This window comes from Pecten maximus, chromosome 1 (assembly GCF_902652985.1).
Source record: "Pecten maximus chromosome 1, xPecMax1.1, whole genome shotgun sequence".
NCBI classification, from domain to species: domain Eukaryota; kingdom Metazoa; phylum Mollusca; class Bivalvia; order Pectinida; family Pectinidae; genus Pecten; species Pecten maximus.
This window is the reverse complement of record NC_047015.1, coordinates 56,003,590-56,019,883: the sequence shown is the minus strand read 5'-3', so window position 1 is coordinate 56,019,883 and position 16,294 is coordinate 56,003,590. Positions and strand designations below refer to the sequence as shown.

Genomic DNA, 16,294 nt, shown 5'->3' with positions numbered 1-16,294 from the left:
GACAAATGGAAACCTACGAATGAAATGTGAGAGAAATAAAAGTTACTTTTCAAGAAATATAAAGAATCATATGGTATATAACCTCCACTGCCTACAGCCAACATTCTCGTATTTTCACTATATAAATAACCTATGCTCAAATACAAATGACGAAGGAAGACAATTTTTGACTCGTGCCCTGACCGGGCCTCGAACTCACAATATACAGCACCCAATCACCTAGCCAGAAGTACCCGCAGCTTAATTATGCCTTCCTAAAACATCCACCACTAGCCCCAGTTATGCTACCCATTTGAAATCATCATTCGTCTTTTGAATTTATCTTTGGTTTAAGTACGGATTATTTTATCTTAGGGGATCATTTCACTAAAATTGTATTAATTGGCTCCAATAAAAAGTCAGTTTTAAATGATAAATCGTAAACAATTTTTTTTCTTTACGAGGTTTTAAGCTCACTACTTTACATTATAGATTAAATACAAACATTAATAGTAAAAAAAAAACAAAAAAAAAAACAAACAAACAAACAAACAAAAAAACTTTACTCATAGACCATCTCAAAAGAGCGTCAGGTAATTAATCTTAACATCAAAGGGGGTATGACTCTATCGAATTAACATAAGTATAAGAAATTTCAGAATTCTCCGAAAGAATGTTCCGCTTTGTTATCACTGCATATCTTTAGAGTTTTCCAAGTAATTTTGTGTATATACTTGGCAATGATCACGAGGACATGTTCTATATTGTGTGGTGTGGGCGGGGTCTGTCTGATAAACACTCAAGATACAATTTAAATCATTCCCACATGACAAGTATAACAAACTTTACAGTAAAATGTCTGGCCTACATTGTGTAAAGTTTCACATTTCTAACTTTTTTTAACTTTTCGCTTTTTTCCTATTCTCATCAGATGCATATTATGTGCATAACAAATGAAACAATAAAAATATATATGATAAACTGCCAGCATAAGATGTATGGGAAAACAAAGGGGCACAACTCTTCGAAAAGGTTTATGAAAACCAAACCCTGAATTTAAGGATATGTTTCTAGATCAAAGTCAAATAACTAAGGCGATGAGACCAGAGGGATCTGACAACTTTAATTTCATTTTCTGACAGGTCACAGAACATTGATGAGACTTATTTAGTTGCCAAAAATCAGACTAAAAATACTGTAGTAAAATTCTATGTCAACTTTCATGTTAATAGATTTGTACACTACTGTAAATATTTTAACATTTAAGCAAACACGTATTTTTACAATCCTTTAATCATAGGTACATGTATATGAAAATGAAGCATCTAAATGTCTGCTCAGTCTGAGACATCCCAGCTTTGCTAGCCAAACGTTCATGTTGTAATTACATATTCATTTATTCAACCTTTGCCTTGTTCTCTAAATTTTCAAATCATCGGTCCTGGCACAAAGACTTGGCAAGAAAAACCATCACATATTCAGAAGCGCGTGACTCGAGAAGTGACCCCAATGTTTGTTTAGAGGTTAACCCCGCAATCCGTAAAAAAAACCTTCTCTTTCCTCTGACAGGGTAGCATGTTTGTTAAGATGAAACCTCCTACTTTAGGTGTGCGATAGTGTTTCCTCTAGTTTCTACGTTGTGACAGTTCCCCGAAGGATACTGTGACAGATTCTATTTTTTTCGACATAGCCGTATAAATAGAGGTTACACAACGAGTGGTTGTTGGATATGGAATTTATTTCACACGAGTAAGTTATTTTTTTAAAGTTACAAAAGACACGAGCTTTAGGGCAACTTTTAAAAAATAACTTACGAGTGTGAAATAAATTCCATATCCAACAATTTCGAGTCGTGTGACCTGTTTCTACCACAATAATATCGGCTTAAATTAAAGGGAAACGTGGCCTAGTATAATTTTGCGTATGCAATACACCCTTTTCCCACAGAATGTTTTGTTACGTTTTTTTACCTCCCCTTAGCAGAACTCTTTCGCGTTCCGATCGAAAACGAGGCGACCGGTGTTGACTTGTTTGTTGATACGTTGAAACGGCATTGGCAGGTAAGCGTATTTACGAAAGAAATTAAGAGTACAGCACAATTTGGTCAATTAGAATCAATTTATTATTATTAATGCATTAAAACAATACAAAGATTTTCTGTTTAACAACTGAAGTTAGAAAACAAAACGATACAATCATACAATGTGCGTGTTGTGGAGGGGGGGGGGGGGGGGGGGGGTTATATTATTGTTTTGCATACATTTGTGTATGTTTAGTGTTCCTATCGGTCTTTTAGGAGTAGGGCAATCACACTGTTCACTGTTGTTGGTCGGTTAACGACAATTGTCTTGTCAGTGCTAGACGTATCTACGAGTACGATACCAGGAACATATATATCAATAATTATATATAGAGGCCTAAGTCATGTAAGTAACGACGTGCGTATAGCGAATGAACTACACAAGTTTACACAACCATTGTTACAATTGTGAACTACATTCCTACTTCTCGTCATTTCCAGTTGCAGGGCTTTTTCTCACTCGTTTGGGAAAGGGCCTTTTTGTCTCATTTTGGGAAGAAAATTGTTGGATTGGGAAAGTTTTTTTCAGGAGTGAACTGCAAATTTTGGGAATTTGGCTAAAATATGTAATAATTTCAATTGGGAATGGGGCCCATTAACGGCCCCAAAAAGCCCCCAGAAAAAGCCCTGAGTTGATAAAGTCCGTTTCTATTTTATTCAGTCCAACCTTTGTAAATATTAACATCTTTGCATTTACATATACTTAAATATTTTCAATAATCCATATCCACAGAGTCAGATATGCCGAAATCCAAAGGGAAGCAGTGTTGTGTTTATGGATGTGACAACTTTGCCTTCAAGAAAGATGGGACAAGCACAGAAATACATTTTTTTCAAGTACCAAAAAAGGTTTTGGAAGACAGGAAGTTAAAGCTGCGCTGGTGTTCATTGATAAAAAGGCAAGATGGCAAAGATGGATTTTATATGAATTTAAATACTGTTATATGTTCCGATCATTTTAAGAAGGAGCAAATTTCCATTGCACTTGTTAGTAAAAAATGGACTTTAAAACCAGACCAGGAACCAAAAGTATTCCCATGGATAACTATCGATACTCCCAGAAAATGTCCATTGAAGAGGTCAACAACCATGAGACTACCACTGGAATCTGTTGTTGATGATTCGGAAAATTTTGATGTTTCGGAACCACATGTATTTGGTGTGGTAAGTTTTTTTTAATACCATGATTTTTTTTAATGAGAAAAATAGTACTAGTAGACATATACTAGCAAGGAGTGAGTGTGTGTGGGCCTGTGGGGTGGGTGTGGTGGGTTATAAGGGAGCATTTATTATGGATCCATATATATAGAGAGATCTAAACTAGCTTGAAAAAAAAGTTTGATGTAGTTGGACTGCCCCACTTTCAAATTTTTGGTGATTTTGTGAATATTTCCTTGAGTTTTCCTGATATTTTCATTACAATACAACGGCACAAAAACTAAAAAGCACAAATAAAATTTATTTGGATACTACAAAACGGTGTCCAAATAATAATAATAATGTGAAATTTTTATATACCATTCATCACAACCATTAGACCAGCTCTATGTTGTTCATAATTAATTATATTACCTGTAATCATTGGTCCATTTAATTTGCACCAAACAGAAGATTTCTCATATTTCTGGAGAGTATGCAGCCGATGTAGCGCTTCACATCCACATGTCCATCACTGGTACCATGCGCATGCATGTAGCAATGAAGAGTGAAAGTGACTTGTCTAAGACCAAATATGTAACATAGCTGCCCCTGCTGGGGCTTAAATCCTGCAGGTCCTCTGGCCGGGTTACGAGTCACCCTCGCTACCACTGTCCCTCATCCCTCCTAAATTTCCAGTACGGAGCTTGTAAAACTAAATATAATTTACATTATTAGCTCACCTGGTCCGAAGGACCAAGGTGAGATTATGCCATACCGTGGCGTCCGTTGTCCGTCCGTCCGTCAACAATTGACTTATTTGACTTCTTCTTCATAACCGCTTATCAGAATTTGAACAAATTTGGTCAGAAGCATCCCTATGGGTAGGGGACTCAAAATTGTACAAATGATGGAGCTGACCCCCTGGGGGCCTCTGGGGTGGGGCCAAAAGGGGTCAATTTGGAGCTATTCATATAAACGACTTCTTCTCTGAAACCAAGCAATGGCTATCGCTCATATTTGCCAGGTAGCATCACTATGGGGTGGGGATTCAAAATTGTACAAATGATGAGGCTGACCCCCCAGGGGCCTGAGGGGCGGGGCCGAATGTGGTCAATTTGGCTGTATTGATATAAACGACTTCTCTGAAACCGAGCAATGGCTGTCGCTCATATTTGCCTGGTAGCATCACTATGGGGTGGGGATTCAAAATTGTACAAATGAGGGGGCTGACCCCCCAATGGACCTGAGGGGCAGGGTCAAAAGGGGTCAATTGGTCTAAACAAGTTCTTCTCTGAAATTAAGCAATGGATATCACTCACATTTGTGTGGTAGCATCCCTCTGAGGTTGCGGATTAATGCACTTTTTGGAATTTTCAGTATTAAAATAAAAGCAATGTACATGTACCCATATAAAATGCTTATGATATATATTGACATAGCAATACCAGCGACAAATATACTTCAGCATCATTCTTGTTTCATATCTCGTGAAACCAGGTGAGCGATACAGGCCCTCTGGGCCTCTTGTGTATGTATGGAGTTAAGATTTTTTGGTTTTTAGGATATGAAAATTAAATGTATATATGATGAATTAATGCAGACTATATTCATTTTGTTTTAGGAAATTGGAATTCAAGCAGGTCCTGGAACTTGTGATGTAGGCTGCCAGACAGATGATGGTGATGTGATGAATGTGTTTGATCATTATAACCAATCTACTTATAACGACCACATTTACAGCTTTCATGCCGATAGTGATGGTGAGAATGACATTGAAATTCTACAGAAAGAAATTGAAAAACTGTCAACACAAATAAATGATATGGAAGATCAATTAAATGAATATAAAGGGAATCGTTTTTCTATTGAAAAAATTAAAGATGACCCAAAAGCAATGCTGTTCTATACAGGATTTATTAACTATTCTGTGTTTGAGAGCATATTGAAATACTTATCGCCAAAAGCAGAAAAACTACGTTATTGGCGAGGTAAAGGTGAAGACATTGGTCTAAATAATGATGCTAGACAAAATGAAAAACAACGTCCAGCAAGAAAACTTTCAATAGAGGAGGAATTTTTTATGATACTTGTTAGACTGAAAGTTGGACTTTTTGTTCGTGACATTGCAGATAGATTTGGTATTTGGTACCTTTAGCACTGGAATACAACCGGTCATAATCGACGTCTCCTTCACAATCAAACAGTGGATCAAAACTTAAACTGTCAATCAAATCATCACCGACATTGGCGCTTTCTAACCGCGATTTTAAAGCGATGCAACGAGCAACAAGCATATTCTTGTTTCCGGTAATACATTCTTTATAATAACGCAATATATGTTTAAGGTCGGGAACTTTCATTTTACGCAAACCTTCGATATCTATGTCACGAAGAAGCAATTCAACGTCAACCTCAGCGTCAAGAGATGCCATTTTGACGTCGTCAATGTCAACACCGGTCGCCTCGTTTTCGAATTGGAACTCTCCAATACTATCGTTTTCGAAGTGGTGTGAAACTCGCGTATTGAAGTGTAACGGTGACGTCCGGGACCCGGTGATGTGACGTCATTAGATTATTGATGAAGTCAATAACAATTGCAGCTTGGGTCAAAGTTCACCGTGTTAGCCAATCAAAACGCGTACAGAGTCTATACCACGTGTGGTATAAACAGATTGTTAATCAACAGCTGTAATGATTAACTGATGGTCTGAGAGTTGAATAACACAGGGTATTGTGGTAGAGTATTCTTTTGGCCCCGGATATGACGCGACAGGTGGCGTTACTGGTCAAGATGAAGTATGTGATTGGTCAATGTAGCGATAAATGCAAAATGTAGATATGCAGTTAAAAACGAAATAATGTATTAAGATTGAAAACAAGCTGAATAAGTGGATGTATCTTATCAACTGACACATTAATAAAATCATATTCCTGAATCAAATGCAGTCTTATTATCACCAAAAATGATTCAAACTGATATCCTTTTGTTATTCGTGCTGAAACGTATTAGTTCGCTAATTTATTTCACCAGCAGTTTTACATCATAACCACCAGCATTAAAACTATGCCGTTTATCTTTTTTAAAGATATTTTTTGCTATATATATATATAATATATATTATGCACTCAGAGCACAAAGATTCTGTTTAGCTGTAGAAACTAAATATGAAATACCCCTTTTCTAAATACGCCAAGTCGACTATTACACGTGGATAAGGAATCTGAGGCAAACATGATAAATCATATCAAGAAACAAACGCATAGACCAGATATGGGAATGAAAGAAGAAGTTACAGAAGAATGCCCACTCTCTCACTCGCTCAGATTCGTCAAACACCCATAAAGATAGGAAAAGCGAGAGTAGAGAGTAAAGGTGGTTACTTCATATAAATGAAGGCAGTCTACTGACAGCTTAACATAAAAAAGATATCATCTATACATTCACACTGAATCGTCAGGAGTTCAAAGATTCGCAGTCAGGTTAAAAAGACGTGCTACAAATAGATATTAGATTCTTATTACGAGTATATCAATTTCCCCACTATATCACTTCCCAATTCCTGACATACCTGATAACCACGTGAAAAGACAACATACCAAGTGGGATGTCGCCTGTTTACTGTAGTTTAATATTCAGGACAGTCAAATTCAAGATTAAACGAGTCAAATTTCAGAATTTTCCTGGAAAAATACAGAAAATACACACACACACTGAGCTAACACGTGGATAAGTAATGACATAGGCAAAACTGTTGAGAGAAGGAAGTATATCATGTATATATTTTTGAACCCGGCGGTAGGTGTATTTACCGAAACGAAGAAAAAAGGTGCTTTAATCGGTCAGTTTAGGTAAATACGACAATCATGCACCCAGCCTTGACCTACAGGGATAATGTTTTTTTTTATGTTATTGTTCAGTTTCAAGATAAACAAAATAACAATAGACAAGCATTTAAACCAAAAACTTTCCACCAATACCAACTTGTTGAGAACGGCCAGCTGAAACTACATGGATGACATTTTCACAGACGACGGAGTGGTTCCCCATCGTTTAATTGCACTATTAGAATATTATCCATCTTAATTTCAAGTGAATGAAAAACAAATGCATAAATGGGACGATAGTTCGTCGCTCATTTATGTTCAAAGCGTGAACAATCTCCAAACATCAACCAAAATATGTACCCTGTTACCCGGCATATTCATAGCTATAAATATCATCAGAGAAAACTACCAAACACTTTCATACTTGTTACATCGTTGAGCAATATGCTCGCCTTATACTGCCCGACACATTGTGACATCCATCCCGATGCGCATGTCAAGTCGTACTTTACACACTCATACCTACAGGTACAAACGAACTAAATTGTATGCGCACTCTATAAAATCTTTTAAGTTCTCGCTAACGGGGCAATTTCTAATTGCGTTTGTACTACACATGCCAGTATATTTCGTTTGTTGAATCAGACTTTATCCAAATAGTATGTATTTTGCCATACCAAGCACAGTTATACAATATGATATCTTATCTGTATTACGTATTATAGTTTCGTCACAACCGTAGTATTTTTAATGAAAATGTGAAAGTATATATGTTTTAAGCTCTTGACACCACCAAATGATTTTACAGGCTATAGTTTGTAATTTCATTAATCAGCGTAGTGGAAAGTGAGTGTTTGAAAATTTATTATTCACCTTTTGCTTTTGTCGTCGAATGTTTGATATTAACAAGTTAATTTGTTTCTCTTTTTATTTCACCTGCAAATTTACAAGTTCATAAACGATATGTACATATTAAATATATGCATGTCATGACGATTTTTATTGTCACTGCGTTCAACGAAATGATATCTTTTACGGAAGCGTATTAGGGCCACATCAAAACTTTTTCTATTTTTATTTTTTACACTTTAATGTGTAAATTATACACTTTAATGTGTAAATTATACACTTTAATGTGTAAATTTTACACTTTAATGTGTAAATTATACACTTTAATGTGTACATTTTACACTTAAATCTGTAAATTTTACACTATAATGTGTAAATTATACACTTTAATGTGTAAATTTTATACTTTAATGTGTAAATTATACACTTTAATGTGTAAATCATACACTTTAATGTGTAAATTTTACACTTAAATCTGTAAATTTTACACTATAATGTGTAAATTATACACTTTAATGTGTAAATTTTACACTTTAATGTGTAAATTATACGCTTTAATTTGTAAATTTTACGCTTTAAGCTGTAAATTATACACTTTATTCTGTTAATCTCAATATGAATGTTTTATCACCGAGTGGTTTCTTCTCCATAATCTTTTGGAAGGCAATGGACCGGGATTACTTGATAGGAGAGTATTTCAAACTTAGACTTAAGTACAGTGAAATAATCAAATGTTTGGGAGAATTGCATGGGAATGGTATAGGAATTCGCACACTTAAAAGAGTTACGAAGAAACTTGGACTTTACCGCCGGAAATACAAGAGTGATATTCTACAGGTAGCATTATTTATACTTAAACAATGTGAAATGCACGGTAAAATGCATGGGTACTGTTGGTTGCATTTAAAATGTCTTGAAAGAGGCTTAGTTGTTGACCAAGAGACAGTCCGTAGTTTACCGCATATTATTGATCCGGAAGGAATTGAGTTAAGAAAAAAGAACACGAGTATACTCTACAAAAGGTCCAAACTCAGTCTAGCATATCGGCGGATATGATAAGCTTTCAAGATATGGAATAAAAATCCACGGCTGCATTGATGGATTCTCTCGCCAAATTATTTGATTGAAAGATGGGATGACTAATAAAAATCCCCATGTCATTGCTCATTATTATATAGAGAGCATGAGGAAATATGGAATGTGCCCAAGACGTGTAAGAGCTGATATGGGAACTGAAAACGTTCACGTTGAAACCACGAAGATGAGCATGCCAACGAGAGAAGCTTTTTGTACGGAAAAAGTGTAAACAATCAAAGAATTGAGAGCTTGTGGGGAATTATCCGCCGTCAGGGGATTCAATTCTGGATGAACGTTTTCCAAGAACTTACTTAAGATGGTTTCCATGACGGAGGATGTTTGGACCAAGAAATATCTCGCTTTTGTTTTCTGCGAATGATACAGGTAATATTTCAATTCACTTCATTTGAACGACCATGGCGTATTGGACATAAACTGACCGATTTTCTTTCCAAAAACAATTCTTGACAATAATTTCTACCAATAAACTGATGTCGTGCATCATTTGACATTGACTTTTTGACCCAATGACCATGACCTTTGGTCCTTGACTCTTGGTGTTATTCTGACCAATTTTGCTTCAAAGTGTTATAACCATATATATGTATTTACCAGTGAAACGATGTAAATGTTGACCTTGAAATTTGACCTTGGCATTAAACCTTCTCGATTGACTCCTTGCGTCATAAACTACCTTGATCATTGGTCAGTTGACCTTGAATGTTTTTCAGTGGAGTCCTCGTCTTACCCTGACCAACTTTGCTTCATAATTTCATATCAAAATATTTATTATTTATTCTATCTTGCGCTCGGTTCAAATGTACATACATTGTAGTTGTTGGGTTGTTCTTGGTTAGGATATGCAGTAGAATAATTTCCCTAAAATCTATTCATCCCTTCTCCAGTTATCGTCTGCAAAATAGACAGGCGGACATACGGACAGAGAGACGGAGATAAAGACTAAAGATCTCTCCGTTTTAACCGGCAGGGGACTCGAAAATAAACTTATTTCAAAGTTGCACTGGGATGCTATTATGTTGAAAAGCTGGGATGGAGGGATTATTGAATAAAATGTTAATTTATAACGACCATTGGTTCTCTGGTCATACTTACATAAATATGGTACGCCATCTATGCTGTGATTGCACTTCAACCAGGCCCTTCTATGACATGTCTCTTTGTTATGTTACGCATCAAATACCGTTAATTGAACGTGAATGTCAACGCAACTGATATAGGTGTATTTCTTTCTATCTTATAGGACACTTTAGACGACATAAGTTCTATCTGGAACCGCCACAGGATTCGGCGATACAAACAAGGAATAAACAGATGCGGTCGACCATTTCTTCTTCATCACATGCCTGGCGCATTAGATACTGTGGATTATGGATATGCAATTGACGAAAATGAAGTAAATATTTGTGAAAGTGAATTAGTGGCAATGCCACTTTCGCCATGCTCTAAATTAGTCGAAGATTTGTGCGTTTGTATTGTGGAAGAAAACAACATTGCAATGCCCAAGGATCCGGAAAGTATGCACGTTCTGTACATGTTTCTCAGAGAGGATATCAGAAGCAATGTATGACTGCAATCATTATACTACGCTTGTTAATGAAAATTGTGTAATGATAATATCTCACATAATGAATAATAATGTATACAGGGTATGAGAAAAGTATAACTTATATACACAAAGGTGTGGGAAATAGGATATCTTATATGAAACATAACAAATCTTATTTATTATAAAAGATAGCTTATATATGACATGTATGATAACTTAAGAAAACATGATTTGATATATTCGTATGAGATATAAAGATAGCTATGGGATGTCTTGAGAGAAAGTTTGCAGCGGCTTTTTTAACTGTTTTGAAAGATAGCCAAACCGGCTGTCGTACTAAATGAGGATGCTGAATACGGAACGGATAATTATTTCATTAGTTCATCATCATTTAATTTTGGGCTTTTTAAATCGCACTTCGTCCGTTTGACTGTAAACATTATTATCGTTATTTCTTGTCAACTTCCGGTTTGATCTTTCTTATATTTCAGCGGTTGGGTTTCATTGGAGCAAAGGTTTTCCACTGAACCATTGGCGGACTAATCAGAAAAACAATATGACCGACAGTCGGCCATCTTATAAATTAAGGGTTTAAGGTTGTTATCGCTATTTCTTGGCAAGTACTAGATAAGTCCTTACCAAATTTTATCAAAAAAACCTCCTGTTGTCTTCTTGTGCAATATACCATTTTCCGATTGATACCGAGTCGATACGTGACGTTTTCTATTTGTCATTACATATCTACTTTTTTGGCAATTTATTACTGAAATTTAATATGAAAGTTGTCACCTTATTTTGAAAGGCTACTTTTGAGGCTATTGTAAAAGAACCCTACATTTGATATTAAGTATTTGTTGAAGTCCCTTATTCACTAGCTGTTTCAAGATGATTTAGGGAAGATGAAAGGAAAGTAGTAAAAAGATCAGTCGTACATAGTTCTAATTTAGATCATATGAAGGTGGGCGCAACTTGGATCTCTTGTTACAGTTAAGTTTACATTCGATGCATTTCAAACACATATGACATACTATTTACTAACAATCATCCCAGGCCATGACATGTTAATGTCATCAATACAGGACTATAATGAATCAGCATATTATCATTCAAACACCATATGGCCTTTTAATGAAATTGTTTATTGACATCTCACTTAGTACAGCAAACAATATTATGCATATCAACATAATATAACAGTTGAATTACAATGGTAAGACTTCTCTTAAACCATTCTTTAATTTGTCATTATTTGGATTTCAAATACACGTAATTCATGTACTAGAAGGAGCCAACTTTTATCAGGTCAAACGTAAAGCAAAAATCTCAGTTAATCAACTATATCGTGCTAACAAGTGCTACAAATGCAGCAAGAGCCACAAAGAATTGAAAAGATTGTTTTTATTAACACGAACAAAATGGGGAAAATAATAAGTAATAAGTAAAGAGGTAAAGAAACAAACACATCTACAAATCTAGAATGGTGAAAACAGTATCTTTCTGATGTGATGAAAATTTAAAAAATGCAATTATATTTCCTTCAAACAGTACTTCAAATGAAAATGATCTGTATTACTTTTACTTGAAAAATTAACTGAATTAACTTTGTATTATACCTATTCAAAAGTACGATGTAAAAATGTGTAAATTCCCGATTTACAACTGAAAGAGCATGTATTGTATACAAAATCTTCAAACTTATGATTGTTTCGAAATTGTTACTTGAATTTCTTAAGAAATAATAAACATGTTTTGTGTTTATTTGTTTGTTTATTTTTTTTGTCTGTAAACCAATTATAATGACTATTTTTCGGTTCAGTTGGCATCAATTTATGCGAAATCCATGACCCAAATATTTGAATTTAGCACAGCATTCATTTCACTCTTGAAAACCGGATAACTCTCATACATCCTTGGAAGGTCAAGGACTCTTCCACAAGTATGGGCTATCGGTCTCCTTGCAACGCCTTCCAAGACAACTATTTTGACTTGAATTTTGAAAAACATTCCCTCTGAATCATACAGCATGAGATCACTAGCAGTCAGGTATCGAAGCAAGTTCCGTAGCAGCTTGGTATCAATATCAATTTCACGGATATATTGTTTCAGATATTTGAACGAGTCGGAATCTGATTCTTTGCATTCGAGACAAGAAATCAATGTCTTCGGCGTTGGTGTAATTTTCTGGAACTCATTTTCAACATCCATGACCAGTTCGTAAGTTATCAACACTTCAAAAAGACATTCCCTGATGAATGCAGGTTCTTGAACCATTTCCATGTGTGCTGTTTGATCGATAACAGCGCCAAGGTTATCTGACGTAACTTTGCATTCATGATTCGAAAGGATCTCGAGAAGTTCGTCCTTTTCCATTTTTCCCTTGTTTTCAAGTGTGTTTGAAAGAACCTTGCTTTCACTTATGGGAATGAATTGCAAAAACAAGAGTTTGCCACTAGACATTTCAAACAGGGAGGAAGTTAATAAAGTTGGAGCCAGTCGAATGGGTAGTACCTTTTGCAGAATCCATCCTAAGGCTATGATCATTGCGACAGCTTTCCAATCTTCTGCCTCCATATCGTGGCGTAGACATGGGACTTTCAAACTCGTACCAGTAGTGCACTGTTCATAGAAGTTATTCCAAAACTCAGTCAGTAAATCCCTCATGACACCCCCAATGTCATATGCCTGTTCTCTTTCTCTGTTTGGAAGAATTATTGTGGCAGATGTGATGTCTTTTGAGAAGTCGACGTCTGGATTGTCTTTGAACATTTTGATAAGCTCTCGCAAAACTTGCCCTCTATGAACAACAATTTCAAATTCTTTCGGCTCACGACAATATTTTATAATTGGCTCAGTGTGTGTAAATGCAACTTCCTTGAAACTGTCTTCCCAAACTGGAAAAAAAGAGGACCAGGTAGCGAGAAGCTGTCAGGACTTGACCCCACATCCATCGGGACATAACCTTCAACGATCTCCATTTGTTTGTCTTTTAATTCTGTCGACTCTTCACTAACTTTGCTTGGAATTGTGGATATGCTGCTAATAACTGGGTTTAGGTCGTGTTCCTCACGTTTAGAACATCCAGTAAGCTTATTGGTTCGTTATTCAATTCATTAGAATCCCTGCTTGTTGTTGTTGCCACTGGCGATATGTTACTTGAGTTTAGGTCTTGTTCTTCATCTTTCTGCCGTTCATCGTCATGAGCATCAACATCTGGAATTTGATTTTGGGATCTGGTACGTAAGTAAAAGTGAATAAACTGGAGCTTAGCCCTGTCTATTATATCACCTAATGTTGTTTCCTCGTTCTCTAGAGGTTTTAGCTGGAAATCGGTCAGCTCAACGTCCATGTCCTTCAGCTCCCCACGCTGACTTCTGCCGTCAGGGAAAAAAAGATCAAAACATTCTTTGATAATAGAATGTTTGTTCATGTTTTTATTTAACATCAATGTTCTTTTTCCCTCCTGCTTTTGCTCTTACTTGCAGATAAATCTTCTTCTTTTCGTCGAAGTGATACCAACCAAGATGAACTTTATGAATATGTTTCTTAGCATTCAACTTTGGTATTTTTCGTGCCGTTGAATGGGGTTCATCTTCATCAGTGCATGTGTCAGAAGAGTTGTCCTTCCTACTTCGAAGTCTATCTCTTAATCGATCCATTAGACTGGCTTTTCTTGCTTTAGGTTTCTCTTGTCGTTTCCCAAGAAAGTCTTTTAACGCAAACCTGTCTCCTTTCTTTGGGGGGGTATTATGATAAATCTTAATCTGACATACCTCTGACTGCGCCTTCGTCTATCTGTAAATGATGATAAAAGTATGGAATTTCTACAATAAAAGCAAATTGTTTATCATTTATACCCGACTCGAATTTAGTTAAATTTCATGTTTCCATAAGTGTGAGCTTTAGCGACCATTGATGTATATAATAATTAAACGCATTGACAAGTCATATATATAGAGGTTACACAGCGAGTGATTGTTGGATATGGAATTTATTTCACACGGGTAAGTTTTTTTTTTAAAGTTACAAGCGAGCTCAGTGTCTTTTGCAACTTAAAAAATAACTTACGAGTGTAAAATAAATTACATATCCAATAATGACGAGTCGTGTGACTTGTTTCTACAACAATAATATCGGCTTGAATCAAAGGGAAACATGGCCAAGTTTAATTTCGCGTATGCAAATAAAGTGTACCAGTGACGTCCGAGACCCGGTGATGTGACGTCATTCGATTATTGATGACGTCAATAACAATTGCGGCTTTGAATTCTTGACCATTTAAAAGACTGGAAGGTCACATACCACTAGTGGTAAAATAACGTATTAATCCAACAGTCGGCAAATTTATACAATGGCTTGAGAGTGGAATAACACAGAGTATTGTGGTAGAACAATCATGAACCAACATACTATACTTTCTATTCCCTTATTACATTAGCCTTCATTTCAGTTACATCTCATGTATATTGATTTCAAAAAGGTAAAATAGCTTACCTTCTGATCTCGAAGACCTCTCAAGGTATCTTCGTGCACGCCTCATTTCCGTAGAAATGGCTCCATGCTTCTGTTGAGGGTCAAAGTAAGTAAAAGCCAAAGAGCAAATTTTACGGATTGATGTGTAAAATTTACAGATTAAAGTTTAAAATTTACAGATTAAAGCGTAAAATTAACAGATTAAAGTTTAAAATTTACACATTAATGTGTATAATTTACACAACACATCAAAGTGTAAAATTTACACATTAAAGTGTATAATTTACACATTAAAGTGTATAATTTACACATTAAAGTGTAAAATTTCTTTTACACATTAATCCGTAAAATATAATCTTTAGCTTTTCATGGAGTCAATTCGATACCTTGAGAGGTCTTCGAGATTGGAAGGCAGACAATTGGACCTTGTTGAAATCAATATACATGAGGTGTAATTGAGTATTTTATCGAGGGTTAAAGTAAGTAAAAGACAAAGAGTAAATTTTACGGATTAATGTGTAAAATTTACAGATTAAAGTCTAAAATGCACAGATTAAAGTGTTAAATGCACAGATTAAAGTGTAAAATTTACGGATAGAAGTGTATAATTTACAGATTGAAGTGTAATATTTACAAATTAAAGTGTAAAATTTACAGATTAAAGTGTATAATTTACACATTAAAGTGTAAATTTTACACATTAAAGTGTATAATTTACATATTTAAGTGTAAAATTTACAGATTAAAGTGGAAATTTTACAGATTAATGTGTATAATTTGCAGAATAAGTGTAAAATCTACACATTTAAGTGTATAATTTACAGATTAAAGTGTAAAATTTACAGATTAAAGTGTAAGTTTTACACATTTAAGTGTATAATTTACAGATTGAAATGTAATATTTACAGATTAAAGTGTATAATTTACAAATTAAAGTGTACAATATACAGATCAAAGTGTATAATTTACACATTAAAGTGTAAAATTTACAGATTAAAGTGTATAATTAACACATTAAAGTTTAAAATTTACAGATTAAAGTGTTAATTTTACAGATTAAAGTGTAGAATTTACATATTAAAGTGTATAATTTACACATTAAAGTGTCGAAATTAAAAATTAAAAAAATTTAAATGTGGCCCGCCCTAATACGTTTCCATAGTTCGGTTTATAACATAGCTGCTTTTAAAAAATCGCTTTCAGATCTTAACATTCAATGTGAATGAAGTTACAACCTAACGTTTATGTGGCTTTTGTCTAGGAGTTCCGGGTATCGGAATACCCTAGTGAAACGAATCGTACATGAT

The 16,294-nt window shown here is 35.1% G+C and overlaps 1 protein-coding gene across 1 annotated transcript; it reads left to right on the top strand.

Moving 5' to 3' along the window:
• The first annotated feature begins 1,909 nt into the window (after nt 1-1,909).
• Nucleotides 1,910-5,354, top strand: LOC117320435. The gene is made up of 3 exons (XM_033875064.1): nt 1,910-2,039; nt 2,793-3,223; nt 4,821-5,354. The coding sequence occupies exons 2-3, from the start codon at nt 2,801-2,803 to the stop codon at nt 5,352-5,354; spliced, it is 957 nt and encodes a 318-aa protein (XP_033730955.1). The 5' UTR covers nt 1,910-2,039; nt 2,793-2,800.
• Nucleotides 5,355-16,294: the final 10,940 nt, after the last annotated feature.

What these genes read in the sequence shown, in the direction of transcription:
- LOC117320435 (XM_033875064.1), top strand. Translation starts at nt 2,801, where the DNA reads ATGCCGAAATCCAAAGGGAAGCAGTGTTGTGTTTATGGATGTGACAAC. An exon ending in AACCACATGTATTTGGTGTG is followed by an intron (nt 3,224 to 4,820) that starts GTAAGTTTTTTT and finishes ATTTTGTTTTAG; the next exon opens with GAAATTGGAATTCAAGCAGG.